Source organism: Panthera leo, chromosome B3 (genome assembly GCF_018350215.1).
Source record: "Panthera leo isolate Ple1 chromosome B3, P.leo_Ple1_pat1.1, whole genome shotgun sequence".
Classification (NCBI taxonomy): Eukaryota; Metazoa; Chordata; class Mammalia; order Carnivora; family Felidae; genus Panthera; species Panthera leo.
Genome location: NC_056684.1, coordinates 137,664,529 through 137,685,114, shown reverse-complemented (window position 1 = coordinate 137,685,114; position 20,586 = coordinate 137,664,529). Strand labels below are relative to the sequence as shown.

The 20,586-nt window shown below is 44.4% G+C and overlaps 1 protein-coding gene across 1 annotated transcript; it reads left to right on the top strand.

Annotated features, from left to right (window-relative positions):
* The first annotated feature begins 17,807 nt into the window (after positions 1–17,807).
* TCL1A (TCL1 family AKT coactivator A) lies at positions 17,808–20,582 on the top strand. Its single transcript, XM_042943223.1, has 3 exons — positions 17,808–17,945; positions 20,118–20,292; positions 20,518–20,582. Exons 1-3 carry the CDS (start codon positions 17,826–17,828, stop codon positions 20,580–20,582), a joined length of 360 nt encoding a protein of 119 aa, XP_042799157.1. The 5' UTR covers positions 17,808–17,825.
* Positions 20,583–20,586: the final 4 nt, after the last annotated feature.

Sequence of the window (20,586 nt, the reverse complement as noted above, 5' to 3'; positions counted from 1 at the left end):
GAACCTTTGCCTTTTTATCCAAAGCCTGTCTGCTGCTTGAGACCACTCCAGCACCCCTTCCCCCAGGAAGACCCCCGGGGACTACTTCTTACCTCTGAGCTCTTACAGCACCTAAGCCTGTGCCAGTCCTTTGGTGCTTAATTGTCAGCATTTAATTAACTTCTCTTTCCTGATTATTTAACACTTGGTTTTAACAATAGAACCTTTCAACTCAAATATACATAGAGCAAAAGGCAAGTATTGGGAATGAGAGCATGTTGAATGTACATAAACTGAATACGCCTGTGCAAATAGCACCCACGTCAAAAAGGAGAACATGACCAGACCCCCAGGATCTCCCCAAATGCCCCCTTCCAGCCACCACCCCATCCCACCTAGGGTCACCACTCTCCTGAGTTCTAAAACTGTAGAGTAGCTTTGCCTCTTTTTGTACCTTTCATAAATGCAATTGTAAGTTGTGTCATGGGGTAGGTACCCCATTGTGTCTGACTTCTTTTGCCACATGATGTCTGTGAGTTCATTATGTGTTGATTTTTCCCCCTCAGCCCTACACTTGTGAGATTCACCCATTTCGTTGTGTACAACAGAAGTTCGCTTGTTCTCATCGCCGAGTTGCGTGGATCTATGCCACAATGGAGCGATACCACGCAACCACTGGTGGGCTTTTGAGTCGTTTCCAGCTTGCACTTGTTGTGAACAGTGCTGCAGTGAACATTCTAGTTCGTGTCTTCTGGTGGACGTATGTGCACATTTCTGTGGGGTAGGTATAAGAATGGAATCGTTGGGTGACGGGGTATACATGCTTTCAGTTTTAGTAGAATTGTCAGACAGCTTTCCAAAGTGAGTTTACTATTCTTCCAACAGGGTAGGAAGATACAGTTGTTCACAACCGTACTAGCACGTGATGTTTCCTGTCTTTTTCCTTTTATCCATTCTGGTAAGTGTACAGTGATGGTTCATTTGCATTTCCCTGATGCCTCTTGAAGGCGAGGTTCTTTTCTTTTGTTTTAAGTTTTCTTTATTTTGAGAGAGAGAGAGAGAGAACCATCAGGGGAGGGACAGAGAAAGAGAGAGAGAGAGAGAGAGAGAGAGAGAATCCCAAGCAGGTTCCACGCTGTCAGCACAGAGTCTGGCATGGGGCTTGAGCCCACGAACCATGAGATCATGACCTGAGTCAAGATCAAAGTCAGATGCTTAACCAACTGAGCCACCCAGGCGCCCCAAAGATGAGCTTATTTCCATATGTCCACTGGCCATTTGGATAACTAGTTTTCAGTGAGGTCCCTGTTCAAGTATTTTGCCCATTTATCTATTAGGTTACCTCTTTTTCATATTGATTTGTAGAAGTTCTTTATATACACTATATTAGAGTCCTTTTTCAGGTACTTGTACTGAAAATATCTATTCCCACTTTGTGAGTTGCTTTTTTTTTTAATTAAAATTTTTTTAATGTTTATTTATTTTTGAGAGAGAGACAGAGCATGAGTTGGGGAGGGGCAGAGAGAGAGGGACACATAGAATCTGAAGCAGGCTCCAGGCTCTGAGCTGTCAGCACAGAGCCTGAGGTGGGGCTCAAACTCATGAACCATGAGCTCATGACCCAAGCTGAAGTCAGATGTTTAAACCGACTGAGCCACCCAAGCACCCCTGTGAGTTGCCTTTTTACTCTTTTGATAGTGTCTCATGATGAATACGTCTTTAATTTTTATATAGTCATATTTATTACTGTTTCCTTTATGATTAGTGATTTTATGTTCCACTTAAGAAACCTGCCTACTTCAGGTTCCCAAAGATGTTCTGTTACATTTTCCTCTAAAAGCTTTATTGTTCTACCTTTCTCATTTAAATCTGCGATCCATCTGGAAATAATTTTGTATACTGAATGAAGTAATAATTGAGATTCATATTGGCTCAACGTGTATATCCACTTCACCCAGCACCACTGTTTGAGAAGAGCATTCTACTCCCCTTGGTTGAACTATCCTTTTTGTGGATAAGTTTCTGGACTATCTATGCTCATTTTTGAGTTTGTCAATCCTTGACTCTATCACACTGTCTTAATTATTGTAGCTTTCTATCTGGCAAAAGAACAGGCGCCTGGGTGGCTCAGTCGGTTGAGCCACCGACTTCGGCTCAGGTCATGATCTCATGGTTTGTGAGTTCGAGCCCCGCATTGGGTCTGTGCTGACAGCTCGGAGCCCAGAGCCTGCTTCGGATGCTGTGTCTCCCTCTGCTCCGTTCTTCTTCAAGATGGCCTTGGCTGCTGTTGGTCTTTCTGGTTCCACATGAATTTTAAAATCCATTTGTCAATTTCTGCCAAAAGAAAAAAAAAAAAAAAGAAAGAAAAACTTGTTGGGATCTGGATTGGAATTGCTTTGAATGACACCTTCATGATGTCGAGGGTTCTTATCCATGATATACACTCGCATTCAATTTATTTAGGTGTTCTTTGATTTCTTTCTGTAATATTTTGCAGATTTAAATCCGAAGTGCTCAGAATACAAGGAAACTAGATTGAAATCTCTGCCCTTATGGAGCTTACATTCAAGTGGGGAAGTTTTAAAGAAAAGAATAAGTCTGAAATCTTCAATATGAGTAATGAAATAAGCCAACAAGATGGCTGAGTGCTGGGATCAGACATGATGAATGTATTAAATCAGAAAGATGCTATGACTTTCTCTAGCAGCCCTAGAAGAGATAAAACCGACAGCAGAGGGCTGTAAATTAGAATGAGGGAAAAACAGTACCTCCTTGACTTGATATTCCAGAAATACATTCCAATCTCCAAAGGTGATTGCCCTAACTGGTTTGCCTGGCTTTAACAAAACAGAGCAATGCCCAGATAATCCAGTGGCCGCATTTTTGGCACAAACACCAGCCAGGAAATGGAAAAGATCTTAGTGAGGCCACTAAGCTTTAAGACAAATGGCTGTTACAAGCCGTTGCCATCCTTATCCAAATAACATCATGCAAAATGAGACAAAAGATTAGGAAAATGAATACACAGGGGCCATCAGGAAAAAGTGTCTCACAGGAAAAAAAAAGCAAAAGCACATAAATGCTTGGGAAGTAAATAGAACTAAAAAGGAACAGGGGTGAGGGGAATGCAGTGTTTAACTATTAGGGGAGGGGCGCCTGGGTGGCTCAGTCGGTTGAGCGGCTGACTTCAGCTCAGGTCATGATCTCATGGTTTGTGACTTCGAGCCCCACATCAGGCTCTGTGCTGACCGCTCAGAGCCTGGAGTCTGCTTCAGATTCTGTGTCTCCCTCTCCCTCTGCCCCTCGCCCACTCATGCCGTGTGTCTCTCTCTGTTTCAGAAATAAATAAACATTTAAAAAAATGTAAAACTATTAGGGGAGATCAGCCTGGGCACAAGACTCCTTGTGAGCATTTCCAAATGATGATAAGGTCAATCACTTAACCTGATAAAGTCAATAAGAGGAGGTTTGTTTACATTTACTTTCTTTGCAAACACAAGAACAGATGTCATACTCCAGAGGGAGATATTTTTCCCCCAAAATGATTTTTCTAAGTTGTCATAGAGCAGAGGGAAAATATTAGCCATAAAAAAAAAAAATTAAATCACATTATTGGTAATTTTTAGAGCTTTGGACAGTCTCCCTAAAAGAAAGTCATGTATTCCCATATAAACACAACTTTGGATACAATTCCAGCACCCTGATGCCTAACTTTGAACTTTGGGTTGCAATCTCTGACTCATTTCCCAGCAATGCAAATAAATAATGTTGCTATTTTTGTTCCGCTTTGCCGAAGTTAATGAACCTTCCAGGAAGTCCTCTCTGCAGTTCTACTCTTTAATAATAACGTGCTTAAAATCCATGTTTATGACTCTAGCGTCATCTTGGCTCACCTTCCCCAGCTCCATTTCATTGCAAAGTAATCCGCATAGAGCTCGTATTCACTCGTCTATTCAGTGCACCACCGGGTGGCTTCACCTCCTGGAAACATCTGGCTCCGTCTCAGCTTCCATCCTTGCAGGTTTGTGTTTCCAGATCCCAGCATGCCTGCTGCCCAGCTGCACCTGAGTGTTGAACCCTTGCCTCCCACTCCCACCTCACAGCATCGCTTCTGGGTTAGCCAAGGTTCCAGAGAGACAGAACCAATAGGAGATGATACATACATACATAGATGCATCGATAGATACATAGGTGCACGGATAGAGGCATCGAGGCAAAAAGACATAAGTCCGTGAGCCGCAGTTTGCAAGCTGGAGACCCAGGAAAGACAGTGACATAGTTTGAAGGTTTGAGAGCCAAAGAGCCAATGGTGTAGATTCTAGTCCCGCTCTGAGGACCTGAGAACTAGAAGTGCTGGGGCAGCAGATCAGTGTCTCAGCTGGAGCTGTCAGGCAGAGAGCGAATTCAACCTTCATCCACCTTTTTGATCCTTTCACATCAGCACTGGGTTGAATGACACCCACCCACTGCTTTATGCATCTGACCAATTCAAATGCTAATCTCTCCAGGGAACATCCTCAAGACACCCTCAGAAATAATGTTTCAAGGGGCGCCTGGGTGGCTCAGTCAGTCAAGCATCCGAGTTCAGGTCATGATCTTGCAGTTTGTGGGTTCGAGCCCCGCGTTGGGCTCTGTGCTGACACCTCGGAGCCTGGAGCCTGCTTCCGATTCTGTGTCTCCCTCCCCTGCTCATGCTCTGTCTCTCAAAAATGAAATAAATGTTAAAAAAATTTTTTTTTTTAAAGAAATAATGTTTCAATAGCTCTCTGGGCATCCCTTGTCCCAGGCAAGTTGACGCATCAAATTAACCAACACACCAACCCAGCCCCACACTTAACTCTCTCCAACATTCATCCCAGGTCCTGAGTAGAGTCAAAGGAGCACCAGGGGCCCCTGGCGTTCCTTCCAGGTGACTGTCCGAGCTACTTTCTCTTAATTAATCTAAGACACAGCTGATTGGATAGGTCACCCTCTTATGGCTGGAAAGAAAGTTTTCCTAACTTGACCAAATGGTGTTTTGATGGGTTGAAGGACTCTTTGAGTTTGGTTTTTCTTTGTTTGCAAGGGGTGGAGTGTTTGACTGGAAGCACAAGTGACAGAAGAAAGGCAAAATGGGAAAATAAAGTAAAAACAAAAACAAGAAGGTAGAAGAGGAATACAACCTGTACTACTCATGAGGCAGTACGCGTGGTTAGTACCCAAGTTCCCCTCTACCTATCCTGATTGCAGCTTCTTAATTAAATGTACAAATAATGTCCTTTTTTTTTTAATGGAGAGGGACTGTCACATCCCCCCCCTGCCCAGGGCTTACTTGAGCAGCAGCCTCAATTATCCAGAAGATTTCCCAGAACTGGAGAGTCCGTCGGTGGAAAGCATTCTGCACAGTTTCTGGATAATGTAATGCCTACATATGGCAGCTCATGTTGCTGCTCTTAGGGAAGCCTCTCAGGCCCTGCTCAGGGCCCATCAGCTTGCATATCACACACACAGAGCCCTAAGAAATTCATGACTCTCTGTTGACACAGATTAAAAGCAAATATTTGCGAAGAGCAATGAAGGAAACTGGCATATTTGTGGGGCAACGTGCCACTGCCTTCTGTGTGTGTGTGTGTATGTGTGTGCGCACACACACGTGCACCTGTGTATATTTAGTCTTTGAAATCCACTGTGTATTTTACATCATAGCACATCTCGGTAAAGACTAGCCACACTTCAAGTGCTCCATAACCACGTGTGAATAGTGGCTGCATCGTGGACAGCACATCCATGGAAAGCTTACCCTACCAAGGACTCCATAAAAGTGTTCTTAGAGGAATCGCTCCTACAAGGAAGTGAAACCAGGAAGGAGAAAAAGGTATAAGAAGCAAGAGTAAATAAATATTTGTGAAGTGTATTGCTGTCTAAGAAAAGTCCAAAAGTAAATGGAAAGCTCAGGGTTGCCAAGCTTTAGCATATGTCCCCAGGGTGAGAACTGCTTCGGTGGTCCATTACTTCTTTGGGTTTCTGCTCTCACTTGCTTTGGCCTCTGATTTATTATTTTCTTGTCAGCTCAGTGACACATTTAAGAAGACTTTTAAGACATTTTTTATCTAGAATTTTCATGGTTTTCAGCTAAAATATTATTCAGACTCTATATCTTACCTCTCCAAAAATTGATAGCTCTTCACATCCTGTGTTTAACTTTCTATTGGTTGCCCTTAACTTACATTTAAAGGCATTATTTCATCTGAAGTTAATCAGTTTATTCATTCTCCCCTTAAAGAAAAGAACCTTGGGGGCATCTAGCTGGCTTAGTGGAGCGTGCAACTGTTGATCTCAGGGTCGGGAGTTGGAGCTCCACGTTGGGGGCAGAGATTACTTAATAGTTTTTTTTAAGTTAAAAAAAAGAAAAAACAGAAAAGAACCTTGGAATTTACTTACATCTCCACTCCATGTTGATGTCTGGCATTTTATTTCCATATTTTAAGAAAAATAATTTAAACTTACTTTTAGAAAATGTTGTTTTTGTTAATGATGATAATATTCCATTGTGGCTTGTATCTCATTTATTTCTTTTGGAGTTTTTTTTCCCTTCCTACTAAAGAGCTGTCTCTATGTGCTGGATAGGGTCTAGGGAGTGAGGGTTGCTCACATGTCATCTTTACATTTGAATGATAGTTTAGCTGGATATATAATTCTGGTCCAAATGTATTGTGGAGACTTTTGTAATGCAGCCAGTGAGAAATCTGTGTGCATTTAATTCTCTGATCTGGTTTCTTTTCTCTTGTTGACAAGGGTTTTTAAAACTTTTATCCTTTCTATTTTATTATGGTGTGTTTAGACCTTTTCCCTTATTTATTCTGTTCTTATAACACCAATCTTCTTTAGTTCTGCGGATTTCTCAGTTTTTCATTCAAATATCTCTTCCCTTTTATTCTATTTTCTCTGATTCTTGAATTCTTATGACACAGATCCTGGTAGGTGTAGATGGGATGCTATCATCCCATCTCACAAACAGCACACAAGAGGTGACTGACTTGCCCAAAGTCACGGACCTGGGAAAAGGTCGTGGACCCGGGAAATGGTCACATACCTGGTAAATGGTCATGGACCTTGTAAATGGTTGCTGGAAGGTAGGCGCAGGCAACCTGTTTCCTACAGCACTGCATCTCTGGGAGATGATTATTTAAAAATAACCACCTATACTTGTGTCATTGCCATCAGACATTATCTTGCTTTCTGTGGGCATATCAGTTATGCTTTTTTTTTTTTAACGTTTATTCATTTTTGAGAGACAGAGAGAGAGAGAGAGCATGAGTGAGGGAGGGGCAGAGAGAGAGGGAGACACAGAATCAGAAGCAGGCTCCAGGCTCTGAGCTGTCAGCACAGAGCCCGATGCGGGGCTTGAACTCACAAACTGTGAGATCATGACCTGAGCCGAAGTCAGATGCCCAACTGACTGAGCCACCCAGGAGCCCCAGTTATGCATGTTTTAAATCCTTGTTCTGGCTGCTCTGATAGCTCTATTCTCTCAAATTTAAGTTCTTCCAGTTGTTGCCTCTCTTTCGTGCTTTGTGTCTTCTCCCACCTTCCTGTGATTCCTTTCTGTGAGTTCATCTAGGCAGCAGAGCTCCCCTAAAACAGTGTCAGCTGTCCTGGCTTTGGAACTCTATCTGGGGGATGGGCAGAACTTCTATTAAGCGAATTTGTCCTCCTTTCCAGGGATAATTTTGCTGGGTGTCCAGTGGCTGGAAGTCCTCTGCTTATCCATGGACTCCCTGCTTCTCCCTCTACTGCTATCCCTCCAGGGCACTGCCCCCAACTCCTATCCTGATTACCATTCTCCCAGAGGTTAGATGTCACGCTTGCCTTACCCAGGGGTGGTGGGTCTTGGGATAGTGGGAAGCTCTTCACATCAGCTGGACTGAATCCTCATGCTATAAAACTCTGGCTAATTCTTTTGTTGGTGACCATTCCCACTCTCCTCTCCCACTAGGCATAACCATCTCTGGGCATGGGAATCCCCATCTTGTTACTCCCGTGTCATTTAGATGGTGCTGCCTTGCAAGCATGCTGCACTGCTCTTTGTACTTCGATTGAGAAAAGATAAAAAATAAACACACACACACACACACAAGCAAAGAAAATAAAGAGAATGAAAAACAATATTTGAAGAAATAATAGCTGAGAACCTTCTAGATCCAAAACTTAGACCTCATGTGCCAGAGCTGAGGCATGTGGACACTCCAAATCAAGAACTGCCTTAGGGCCACCTGGGTGGCTCACTCGGTTAAGCTTCCGACTTTGGCTCAGGTCGTGATCTCACGGTTCATGGGTTGGAGCCCTTCATTGGGTTGGAGCCCCTTGTCAGGGTCTGTGCTGACAGCTCAGAGCCTGGAGCCTGCTTCAGATTCTGTGTCTCCTTCCCTCTCTGCCCCTCCCCTGCACTCTCTCTCTCTCTCTCTCTGAAAAATAAACATAAATTTTTTTTAAAAGCTTAAAAAAATAACTGCCTTAGAGAAATCAAGATTTATCCATCAGCTGGGTCACCCTTATTCCCAGTTACATAATGAGGCTGGAGGTAGAGTCCCCCAAAAGTGAGGGTTCCACAGCAAGGAAGAGGGAGGTGAGTGCCGGTGGGCAACATAGAAGATGTCCTCCACCCAGGTGTAAATCATTTCAATAGAAATGACACCCAACGCCATTCAACACAAATGGTCAAAAAGTTTAAGAACCAAGAATGGTAGGACATTTTTTAACAGATAAAGTCTATCTACCAAAACTTTCATCTAACATCCTGCTTACTGGTTAAACTTTAGAAGGATTTTTATTAAAGACAGGAACAAGAAAGGAATGCCTGCCATCACCCATTCCTGTTGTTTAACATATTTTAACAAACACTAAAAGCTAATGAGACAGAGAGAACGACAGAGAGAATGAGAGATAGAGGGACAGACACACAGAGGGAAGTATAAGTATTGTAAGGAAGAGTGAAAAAAAAAACAACCTATCATTTGCAGATAAACCAACCATTAAAACTAACAAGAAGGGTGCCTGGGTGGCTCAGCTGGTTAAGCGTCTGACTGTTGGTTTCAGCTCAGGTCATGATCTCACATGGTTTGTGAGTTCGAACCTCACATAGGGTTCCGTGCTAACAGTGCAGAGCCTGCTGGGAGTCTCTCTCCCTCTCTCTCTGCCCCTCCCTCGCGCTCCCTTTCTCTGACTCTCTTTCAAAAATAAATAAACTTTAAAAAATTTAAAAAATTAGAGAGTTTAGCAAGGATGCTACATACAAAGTCAACACCAAAATGTTATGCCAGAAAATGTAATTAAAACATACCATTCGCCAAAGCAACAAAGATATAAAATATCTAGAAGTGAGATAAGCAATATATGTAACACTTTTATGGGGGATATTATAAAATGTTATTAAAGAATATAAGAGGCTTTCCTCAACCATACAAATTCAATGAAATGCCAATAAAAATCCCAAAAGTATTAAGAAAAAATACAGAGATGCAAAAGTACAACTTTGAAAAAGAACAAAGAGGGATGACCTATTCCACCAAGTATTTCAAGTTCAAATTCAAAACTTTTTGAAGTGTGGTTTTACCATAGCAACAGACGAATGAAACAGAACAGAGCCCAGAATGGGAAATTGGTATTCAATATTGCTAGTGTCAGAAATCTTGTGTGGAAGGATAAATTATTCAGTAGTGTTTGACAAATTGGCTAAATATTTGGAAAATTTAACATAGAACTAGATTATGACCTAGTATATAAAATATACATATTAGTATATGCTATGTAATATTTGCATACCTCAAAAAATTAGTTCCACATGAAATTGACTAGAATCCCTTTTAAAATATCCTAAAATTGGGGCACCTTGGTGGCTCAGCCGGTTAGGTATCTAACTCTTTATTTCGGCCTAGGTCATGATCTCACAGTTGTGAGATCTAGTCCTGCATCGATCTCTGTGCTAAGCATGGAGCCTTCTCAAGAATCTCTCTCTCCCTCTTCCTCTGCCTCTCCCCCTTCTCTCAAATAAAGTAAAATATCCTAAAATAGATATTAGCAAACTGAATCCAACAACACATTAAAAAAAGCATTCATCGTGATCAAGTGGGATTTATTCCTGGGATACAAGGGTGGTTCAATATTGACAAATCAATTAACGTGCTACACCACATCAACAAGAGAAAGGATAAAACCCATATGATCATTCCAATAGACGCAGAAAAAAGTTTTTGACAAAGTACAACATCCATTCATGATCAAAACCCTCTACAAAGTAGTTTGAGGGGGAACACACCCCAACATAATAAAGGACATATACAAAAACTGCACAGCTAACATCATACTCAATCAGGAAAAACAGAGCTTTTCTCTGAAGGTCAGGAAGAAGACAGGGATGTCCACTCTCACCACCAGTATTCAACATAGTGCTGGAAGTCCTAGCTACAGCAATCAGACAACAAAAAGAAATAAAAAGCATCCAAATCAGTAAGGAAGAAGCAGAACTTTCACTATTTTCAGATCACATGAGACTATATATAGACAACTCTAAAGACGCTACCAAAAAACCTACGAGATAAATGAATTCAGTAAGGTCGCAGGATACAAAGTCAATATATAGAAAACCATTGTGTTTCTGCACACAAATAAAGAAGTAGCAGAAAGAGAAATTAAGAAAACAGTCCCAACTTACAATTGCACCAAAAATAATAAAATACCTAGAAATAAACTAAACCAAGGAGGTGAAAGATCTCTACTCTGGAAACTATAAAATACTATGCAATAAATTGAAGATGACACAAACAAATGGAAATGTATTCCATGCTCATGGACTGAGAGAACAAATATTGTTAAAATATCCATACTACCCAAAGCAGTCTACACATTTAATGTAATCCCTATCAAAATACCAACAGTATTTTTCACAGAACTAGAACAAACAATCCTAAAATTCATATGGAACCACAGAAAGCCAGCAATCCTGAAAAAGGAGAACAAAATTGGAGGTATCACAATCCCAGATTTCAAGATATCCTACAAAGCTGCAGTAATCGAAACAGTATGGCACTGGCACAAAAATAAACATATAGATCAATGGAATAGAATGGAGAGCCCAGAAATAAATTCACGATTACATGGTCAACTAATTTTCTATAAAGGAGGCAACAGTATCCAATGGGAAAAAGTCTTTTCAATGAAAGGTGTTTATTTTTTGACAGCTACATGCAAAAAAAAAAAAAAGAAACTGGACCACTTTCTTACACCATACACAAAAATAAACTCAAAATGGATTAAAGACCTAAATGTAATTTTTTTAAATGTTTATTTCTTTTTGAGAGAGACAGAGACAGAATGCAAGGGGGTTAGGGGCAGACAGAGAGGGAGACACAGAAGCAGAAGCAGGCTCCAGGCTCTGAGCTGTCAGCACAGAGCCCGACGCGGAGCTCAAACTAACGAGCTGTGAGATCATGACCTGAGCTAAAGTTGGGTGCTCAACCGACTGAGCCACTCAGGTGCCCCTAAAGACCTAAATGTAAGACTGGAAACCATAAAAGTCCTAGAAGAGAGCACAGGCAGTAATTTCTCTGACATCAGCCATAGCAACATTTTCTAGATATGTCCCCTCAGGCAAGAGAAACCAAAGCGAAAATACACTCTTGGGATTACATCAAAATAAAAATCTTCTGCACAGCATAGGAAATAATCAATAAAACCCAAAGACAGCCTACTGAATGGGAGAAGAGATTTGCAAATGACATATCCAAATGAAGGGTTAATATCCAAAACATATAAAGAACTTATACAACTAAACACACACACACACACACACACACACACACACACACACAAATAATCCAATTAAAAAATGGGCACAAGACATGGACAGACATTTCTCCAAAGACATCCAGATGGCCAACAGACACATGAAAAGACGCTCAACATCACTCATCAGGGAAATGCAAATCAAAACCACAATGAGATATCACCTCACACCTGTCAGAATGGCTCACATCAAAAACACAATGAACAAGTGCTGGCAAGCATGTGGAGAAAAAAGAACCTTCGCGCACTGTTGGTGGGAATGCAAACTGGGGCGGCCACTGTGGAAAACAGTAGGGAAGTTCCTCAAAAAACTAAAAATAGAATTGCTTTCGACCCAGTAATTGCACTACTGGGTATTTACCCACAGAATGGGAAAACACTAATTTGTAAAGATATGTGCACCCCTATGTTTACTGCAGCATTATTTACAATAGCCAAATTATGGAAGCAGCTCAAGTGTCCACCTGTCGATGAATGGATAAGGAATGTGTGGTGTATCATACGATGGATTATTACTCAGCCATAAAAAAGAGTGAGATCTTGCCATTTGCAACAACATGGATGGATCTCGAGGGTATGATGCTAAAGGAAACAGTTAGCGAAAGACAAGTACCATATGATTTCACGCCTATGTGGAATTTAAGAAACAAAACCAAGGAACTAAGAGAACCAAGGAAAAAGAAAAACGCAGACTCTTAACTAGAGAGAACAAACTGATGGTTACCCGAGGGGAGGGGAATGGGGAGATGGGTGAAATAAGAGAAGGGGACCGGGGCGCCTGGGTGGCTCAGTTGGTTGAGCGTCTGACTTCGGCTCAGGTCATGATCTCACAGCTCGTGAGTTCGAGCCCCGCGTCGGGCTCCGTGCTGACAGCTCAGAGCCTGGAGCCTGTTTCAGATTCTGTGTCTCCCTCTCTCTCTGACCCTCCCCCACTCATGCTCTGTCTCTCTGTTAAAAATAAATAAACATCAAAAAAAAATTAAAATAAAAAAAGAGAAGAGGACCAATAGGACACTTATCATGATGAGCACTGAGTCATGTATGGAAGTGTCGAATCACTCTATTGTCCACCTGAAACCACTATAACACTGTATGTTAACTATACTGAAATTAAAAATATATATAAATCTAAAAAATTAATTAAAGATAATAAAATAAACATTGAAAATACAATCAGCATATGAGCCAGCAATCCTAATTGTGGGTATTCATCTGAAGGAAATAAAAATACTTTCTTGGAAAAAAATATGTAAGATATCCTACAATCGAAGATCTGGGTCAAGAGATATTGGGTAAATGGTACAGAGGGGATTTTCAGTGTGGAAGCTGAAAGCAATACGTAGTTAATATAGTCCCTCAACTTATATATCTAAGAGGCATGAAGGTGATGAGCCAGTTTTCTGGAAAGAAATATGTGAATTATTTTGCCAAGAAAAAAAAAAAAAGAAATCTTTTCCCGAGGTAAAATTAAATCAACCATATTGAAGAATTGGAAGTTGGCATCATGAGAAACAAGTTGACCCACAGCACTGACAATGTTGGGGGCATAACCCCTAGAGGGTGGAATCATCCCAGGGTTGAGAAATACCTCTGATACTGACTTAGGTCAACTCTAACTCATCGCGGCAAATCTAGCTCAAAGCATCCATTGCAATCCTGCTACCTGCCGCTCCCTCCACCAACCTGTCAGGTTCAACTACTCGGTGCATTTTGAGTCGGGACCGTGGGTGTGTTTTGCATTTGTGCGGTGTGTGCACTGGCTTGGTACAGGGCCTTGCTCCTCAGAGGTGGTTCAGAGACCGTCAGCCTCAGGCTCACCCCGGACCTTGTTGGAAATGCCAAGTCTCCACCCAATCCTGGTGAATCAGAGTCATTTTCCCAACGTCCCCATAGACACCTTACAGTTCGAAAATGTTTAAAACGTAAAGAAAACTCTTAAGTTTGAAGAGAGATCATAGCCACGCAGGGGGTAAGGCTATGATTGGTCCCTGAGCTCTACTGGGAATATCCTTTTCCCACGTTCTCCGATAATCTAAAGATGAAATTTCATCCCTTGTGGGTAAAGGCTGTAGCATCCCTTTTTACTCTGGGCTCACTTGTTCATCAGCTTTAATTATCTAAAATGTGGCCCAGATGTCTGAACAAACAAACAAAATCCACTCCGGGTGACTTAGCATGGATGTCTCAACATCTACACATCAGGGAATAGGGAAGGAAGTCAAGTGCAGGCTGGGGGTGAGGTTTACAATGAGAATTGATGGTAGAAAGAATAGCTTTAACATTTTCCTGGTTATTTAGTTTTATAAATCTTGTTCACGCCTCAAAAACAGGAGCTCAGATCTTAGATAAGTGGTTCTCAAGCCTCACCGCACATTAGAATCACCTGAAAAACCCTTTAAACAAAAAAAGAAAGAACACCAAAGCCTCAGTCTCAGAGATTCTGGTCTAAACGGGCTCAGACACGGGTAGTTTATGAAAGCTTCTCAGGCGATTCTAATAAGCAGCCAGGGTTTCAATTCACCAGCTTAGTGGTTTGGGGGCATTCATTGTAGGGCCCAGAGGCCTGGCCACCGAAGTAGCCTTACGTAGTTTCTTTATAGCTTGCTGGTCATTGCTGATGTTTAGGATGCCCTAACCTGATTACGTAATCCTGATTACCAGGATTTAAAGAGGAAAACACTTTACATATTAGAAGTGATTTTGAGGGGCACCTGGGTGGCTCAGTTGGATAAGCGTCTGACTTTGGCTCAAGGTCATGATCTCACAGCTTGTGAGTTTGGCCCCGCAATGGGCTCTGTGCTGACAGCTCAGAGCCAGGAGCCTGATCTGGGTTCTTTCTCTCCCCCTCTCTTTGCCCCTCCTCCGCTCATGCTCTCTCTCTCTCTCTCTTAGATAAATAAAACATTAAAAATCTTTTAAACAACAACAAAAAAAGAAGTGATTTTGACAGAAACTCAGAGAGCCTAGGACTAAATGATACAGAGACACATATCCAAGGTTTTGTGTCACAGTCAATGAAAATCTAGAGGGAAATGGCAGAACGAGGCAGACACCCACCATCTGTCCCTTTTAATCCTCCCCCTATAGACCAATGCTTAACGTGCGACCGACAATCCTTGTTACAATGCAGTTTCTGACCCAGCTGGTCTGGGGAAGGCTTGAGGCGTAGCTGGTCCGGGGGCCACACTTACCATAGCAAGGCGCTAGATCCTACTGATGGTCAGGACTCACTCTCCGGGCCCTTTTTTGGGACCCAAACAAGAAAATGGCTTCCTCACTCCTGCGGAATGAATTCCATTGTGGTCCTTTATATCCAGAACCACTCTGCTCAAAATCATTCTTAATCTCCCACTGGACAATGTTATCAGAGGATCAGGGACTATTGAGTTAGAATGGGCTTCAAGGGCACCTAGCTTGGCCCACTGATTACCCAAGTGTGGCAATGAAACCAAGATGCAAAGGATCTGCCAAATTCACAGGCGATAGAGGCTGAGTCAAAACTGGATCCAAAGCCAGATCATGAAAGCAGCAGTTAAGGATTCTAAATTTAAAAAAAAAAAAAAAAAAAAGTCAAAACAATTGCTTTGGGTTACTTTCTTATTTTTTCTAAAGTTTATTTATTTATTTTGAGAGAGAGAGAGAGACACAGCTTACTTATTTTGAGAGAGAGAGGGAGAGACACAGCACGAATTGGGGAGCGGCAGAGAGAAAAGGAGAGAGAGAGAATCCCAAGCAGGCTCCACACTGTCAGCACAGAGCCTGAATCGGGGCTCGAACCCATGAACCGAGAGATCATGGCCGAGCCTGAAATCAAGAGGGGACACTTAATCGAATGAGCCACTCAGGCGCCCCTCTTTGTGTTATTTTCTAAATGAAACGCCACTTGATTATACTCAGGGAGTTTGTAGACGAATAAAGCAAGGTCAGAAAGAAATATACAACCATAAAGCTGGACCCACTGGCCTTCCGGCCCTAAGATGGGGCAGATAACGTGCTGGAGAGGCTTGCCTGTCCCTGGGACCACACAGGAGCATTGTTTCCTTTCTGGTGGGATTTCCATAAAGAAGTCTCAAGGCCCCCACAGAAGCTACCCCATGTCACTTTCGTTTTCTGAAACCCCTTCTTAAATGATTTTCTAAGCCCTACAGAAGAATGACATCCACTTTTGGGTATAATATCTTGCTCAATATTAAGAAACCCTCGTGTGAAACTGAAGACCTACACTGTTCTTTCAAAGGGGATTGGGGGTGTAAGGATCATATTGCCAGAACGTTGAGAAACATACCCAGCCAAGTGAGTCTGATTCTTGGTCCATTATTTGTTCCTTTTGTGGCTCCTTCAAAAAAAACAGAACAAGTGCCAACGAAATCGGCAGACCCGATGGCATTCTGAGTCCTGGGGCCATTGACGCGGCTGGGTCAGTGACCACACTGGCTCCTAGGTGTCCCCTTTTTTGCCACACTGTGTAAGCTGGCCTCGTTACCATTTTTGGCCTCAAAGCTCAGGACTAGGATGAGACTGCCCCAGCAGACAGATAACCATATTATCACGCTCCCACTAGCTATCTGAGTCTGGAATTAAGAACCATCCACAGGGAAATCAGCCTGAGTGCCACAAATCTGAATATTAAATACAAGCACCACAGGGGCTTCCCTGGGAGGGAGGTCTGCTGGGCTCGTGTCTGCCCCCTCCACTCCCAACTTTGCTTGGCTTTTGTCTTCTATTTTGTGTTCCTGGTAAATCCAATTATATCTCTACTACCATAGGCCACCTCAGCGCTTTCTCGGGAATTAGGTTGTCTGGACAGGCAGGGAAGCAAATACATACCTCTGGTGTCAAGGGATCAGGGTTAAGCTCATTTTCACTTTTGTGATATTTCAAAAGATCACAAATTGTTTTCTTAGGGCCTAGCCAGAGAGACAGGAAAGAGCTGGAGGGTGAGACACCAAACTGCGGCCAGTGGTGATGTTTGAGCAATGAGCCTGGAGCTGCTTTTACATGTTTCTCATTGTACTTTATTTTTCTTAATTGCCTTAATGGGCATGTGGTGTGCTGCAGAGCGAAGTGAAATTGTTTTCCTTAGTTGCTGTAATTTACAGAGAGACAGTTTGATCATATAACCCAGGGACTTTTCAATTCCATTGATCTTGGGGTAGAGGGAGAGAGGATTCTTTTTAAGTGAACGATGTGTTCACTAACGAATTCAAAGCCTATAAAGGGAAAAACCCACGTTTCTTCACCGCCCTGTTTCACAAGAGCTATTAGATGACCACACCATCATCAAAGCGGTGGAAAATGTCCGTGGGAGGGGGACCGGGGCTTCAAGAGTTGCACTTGGCCAAGGCAATCGATTCCGACACCCCATCCACAGGCTGAAGGTGATGCCGTGAACCTGGGAAAATCCAGGCCTGGTTCTGGCTGCCATGGGTCTGTTCTGATCCCAGAAGATGTGGAGGGGGTCCTGGCTCTGGCTTGCCTGGCGTCGACTGTGAGTTCCCAGCAGAGGCCTGGCGTCTCTGTCTGAGTATGACTTGACCAGCCACACACAGAGCCCGACTCGGACAGTAGGGTCTGGGCGTCCCGGGGAGCGGAGGACGCCGGCACCTCCTGACAGAGAAAAGGCCAAAGGCCACAGGCAGGGGTGCCTCCCCGGCAGTGGGGAGTGGGGGCTGGCTGGCTGGGGGCCTGGAGAAAGCCCCGCGCCCACCGAGCTGGGTCTGCACTCCTAGACTGCGCCAGGGTCCCAGGGCGCAGGGCCAGCTCCCGAGCATTTCCTGCCAGTCGCCCCGCCCACCCCGCCTCGCGCTCCGCCCACCCCGCCTCGCGCTCCGCCCACCCCGCCTCGCGCTCCGCCCACGCCGCGCCCTCCTCCCCGCTTCGCGCCCTGCTCCGCGCAGCCCGCCCCCGCCCTCCTCCCGCCCCGCCGCTGGGGGGCGCCCGCGCGCCGCCCCCGCTATAAAGCGACGGGCCAGCGTCCCGCGCACCAGCGAGTGGGTTCCCGAGACGCCTAGGACGCACTGGGAGCCATGGGCGAGCTCCCGTTCTTCAGGGCGCACACGGCCTTGCACCCGGACCACCTGTGGATCTGGGAAAGGTCCGTGTACGTGGACGAGAACCAGCGTACCTGGCTGCCCATAATCATCGAGGTACAGCCGCCCTGGGGCAGGCGGGGCAGGGCGTGGGCGGCCGCGTCCACGCGGGTTTCTCCGCGGAGTGCGCTTGGCCACGTGGGGGGCCTGCCTTGGAGTTTGGGGTGTTTCCTGCCTCCTCTGTAGTGGCATTTATTTAGTTTTTTGCCTTTTTTTTTAAATGTACCTATATGTACTTTTATTTTAAAAAATTTGGGGGGGCACCTGAGTGGCTCAGTCGCTTAAGTGTCAGACTTGGGCTCAGGTCATGATCTGACGGTTTGTGAGTTGGAGCCCCACATCGGACCCTGTGTTGACAGCTCAGAGCCTGGAGCCTGCTTTGGATTTTGCATCCCGTCTCTCTCTGCCCCTCCTCTGCTCGTGCTCTCTCTCTCTCTCTGAAAAATAAACATAAAAAAAATTTTAAAAAATTTTTATGAATATATAGAACTTACCAAACTCAACACTCGAAAAACAAATAATCCAGTGAAGAAATGGGCAGAGGACATGAATAGACACCTATGTGTCCTTTAAAAAATCAAGTTAAATATTTACTTTTTTTAAAGTCAGGTATTTGTAGAATATCCTTTTTTTTCAGCCTCTGCTTGGGGAAGATCTTCTTAAACATACCGCCCAAACCACAAACCAGAGTTTTTCACATAATCATTGTAAGTTCTGCATGAAGCATACACCCACTAGCAAACCGTGGGGCAGGGTTTGCTTCCGTGTAATTGAGAGCATTCTTAATATGTAAAGATTTACTTAAATCAATAAGAAAAAGATGAAGAAGGAAACTAAAGGTGGCTGAAGGAAACAGAAAACTCTATACTAACACAGCAAGAATGGTGATTTCCACTTATATCTTGCAGGATGATCTGAATTATTTCTTAACAATTCTAGTTTATTTCATAGATGGAAAATTGTTAAAAATATTTCCACTCTGGAGAGAGAGTCACTGAATAAGCATAAGGGCCTGGTTTATATGCCAAGCACGATTCTAGACTGTTGAGGGTTTGCAGTGAATGCGATAAAATCCTACTACTTGCGAAGCTGACCCTGGGCTGGGGTGAAGGACAACAAAGTGATTGAGGCTGGTGGTAAATTGTGTCAGATGAGAGGCAGTAGCTAGTGGTGTGGGGTCTTCAGGCAAGACCCCGCAAGAGTATTCCTTCTCATTTGCCTGTCATTTTATTTGAAACCTTTGCAAACCACAGTTTTAGGCCTGCCTGCCTCGTGTGTATTTCAGAGAGTTGGATTTCCCTGAAATTTGTCCCTCTAGACGTAACATTTGTGCAGAGAGCTGTCTAAAAGAAAGAGTACGAGCCCTGTGTCGATCTAGCAGAGAATGTTCCAGGCAGAGGACAGCAGATACAAGAGATTACTGGGAATGTGGCATGTCCCTGAAATAGGGAGGAGGCCTTTGTGGCTGGAACAGGGTGGAGGGTGAGGGGCAAAATGGGAGATGGGGGAGGCAGGGGCCCAGATAGTGAAGGTTTCAGGTGCTTCTGCCCACGATGAGAAGCCACTGGAGGGCATCGAGCAGGGGAGTGACGGTTTAGATGCGCACCCTGGCTGTCGTCCGGGGATCTGGTTGTGGGGCACATGATCAACCAGGCAGCAAGTTAGATTTATTGCAATAGATGGGCAGTGGTGGAGGTGGGGAAAAGTGGTCTGTCACCTGATTGTGGGGTCCGGGGATATTTGTCTCTTGATTTCCGCTCAGGTCATTATCTCACTGTTCGCGAGTTGGAGCCCCGTGTCGGGCTCTGTGCTGACAACACGGATTCTGCTTCGGATTCTCTCTTCTCCCTCTCCCTCTCTCTGTGTCTCTCTCTGTGTCCCTAACTGCCCCCCCCCCAAATAAATAAATATGAATAAAAAATAAAAGGAGCTCTATGACAAAATAAAACAAACAAACAAAGAAAATCCCAGAGCAGCTGAACTAAGGAAGTTCAAGGACAAACTCTCAGTTTGTTGTGTGGCCCTGTCTCAGCGTCCAGACACACGTGACCGCTGGTCGTCCTGGCCTGGCCAGAGTCCGCGAGAGGAGCACGCGTGGCTCGAGGGAACAGCGGTCACCGGGCAGTTCAGATGCCGGCGAGGCTGCGAGGGTGGCAGAAAGGACTCTGGTCATCTGTGGGCCCGGGAGCCTGGGCCCTGAAGGTGTGCCCGGCCTTCCCTCCTCTTCAGATGGAGAGTAGCCTCCAAGTACTCATGCGGCAGGAAGATGTGCTCCTGGGGGAGGCTGTGTGCCCCGGCCTGTTAGCCCCCGGCCTGCTGCCCTCCATGTGGCAGCGCTACCCTGGAAGACGATACCGAGGCTCAGACTCCAGTTTCTGGCGCGTCGTGTACCACATCGAGGCAAGTATGTCCCTTCTCCCGGGGACCACCGGGTGGCCTTGGGTGGCCCTGCGCCCCCTCCCCCCAGGTCTGGCCTCCGCTCCCTCCGGCTCTGCGCCAAAAACTAAAACTAACAAGGGCAGGAGCTTACAGCTGCAGCATTTTAAAGGACTGGATGAGAGAGATGTTAGAAGAAGGTGAATGACTGGGGCCACCCGCTGAGGTCCAACAGAAGCCCCCTCGGCTGCAGGGGGTCGGGGAGCCTCTCCGGAGGGCAGTCAGGGGGTGAAGGCTGGTGGGAGGAGGGGCTCCTAGGACC

What these genes read in the sequence shown, in the direction of transcription:
- TCL1A (XM_042943223.1), top strand. Translation starts at nt 17,826, where the DNA reads ATGGGCGAGCTCCCGTTCTTCAGGGCGCACACGGCCTTGCACCCGGAC. An exon ending in GGCTGCCCATAATCATCGAG is followed by an intron (nt 17,946 to 20,117) that starts GTACAGCCGCCC and finishes CCTCCTCTTCAG; the next exon opens with ATGGAGAGTAGCCTCCAAGT. An exon ending in CGTGTACCACATCGAGGCAA is followed by an intron (nt 20,293 to 20,517) that starts GTATGTCCCTTC and finishes CCTCGGCTGCAG; the next exon opens with GGGGTCGGGGAGCCTCTCCG.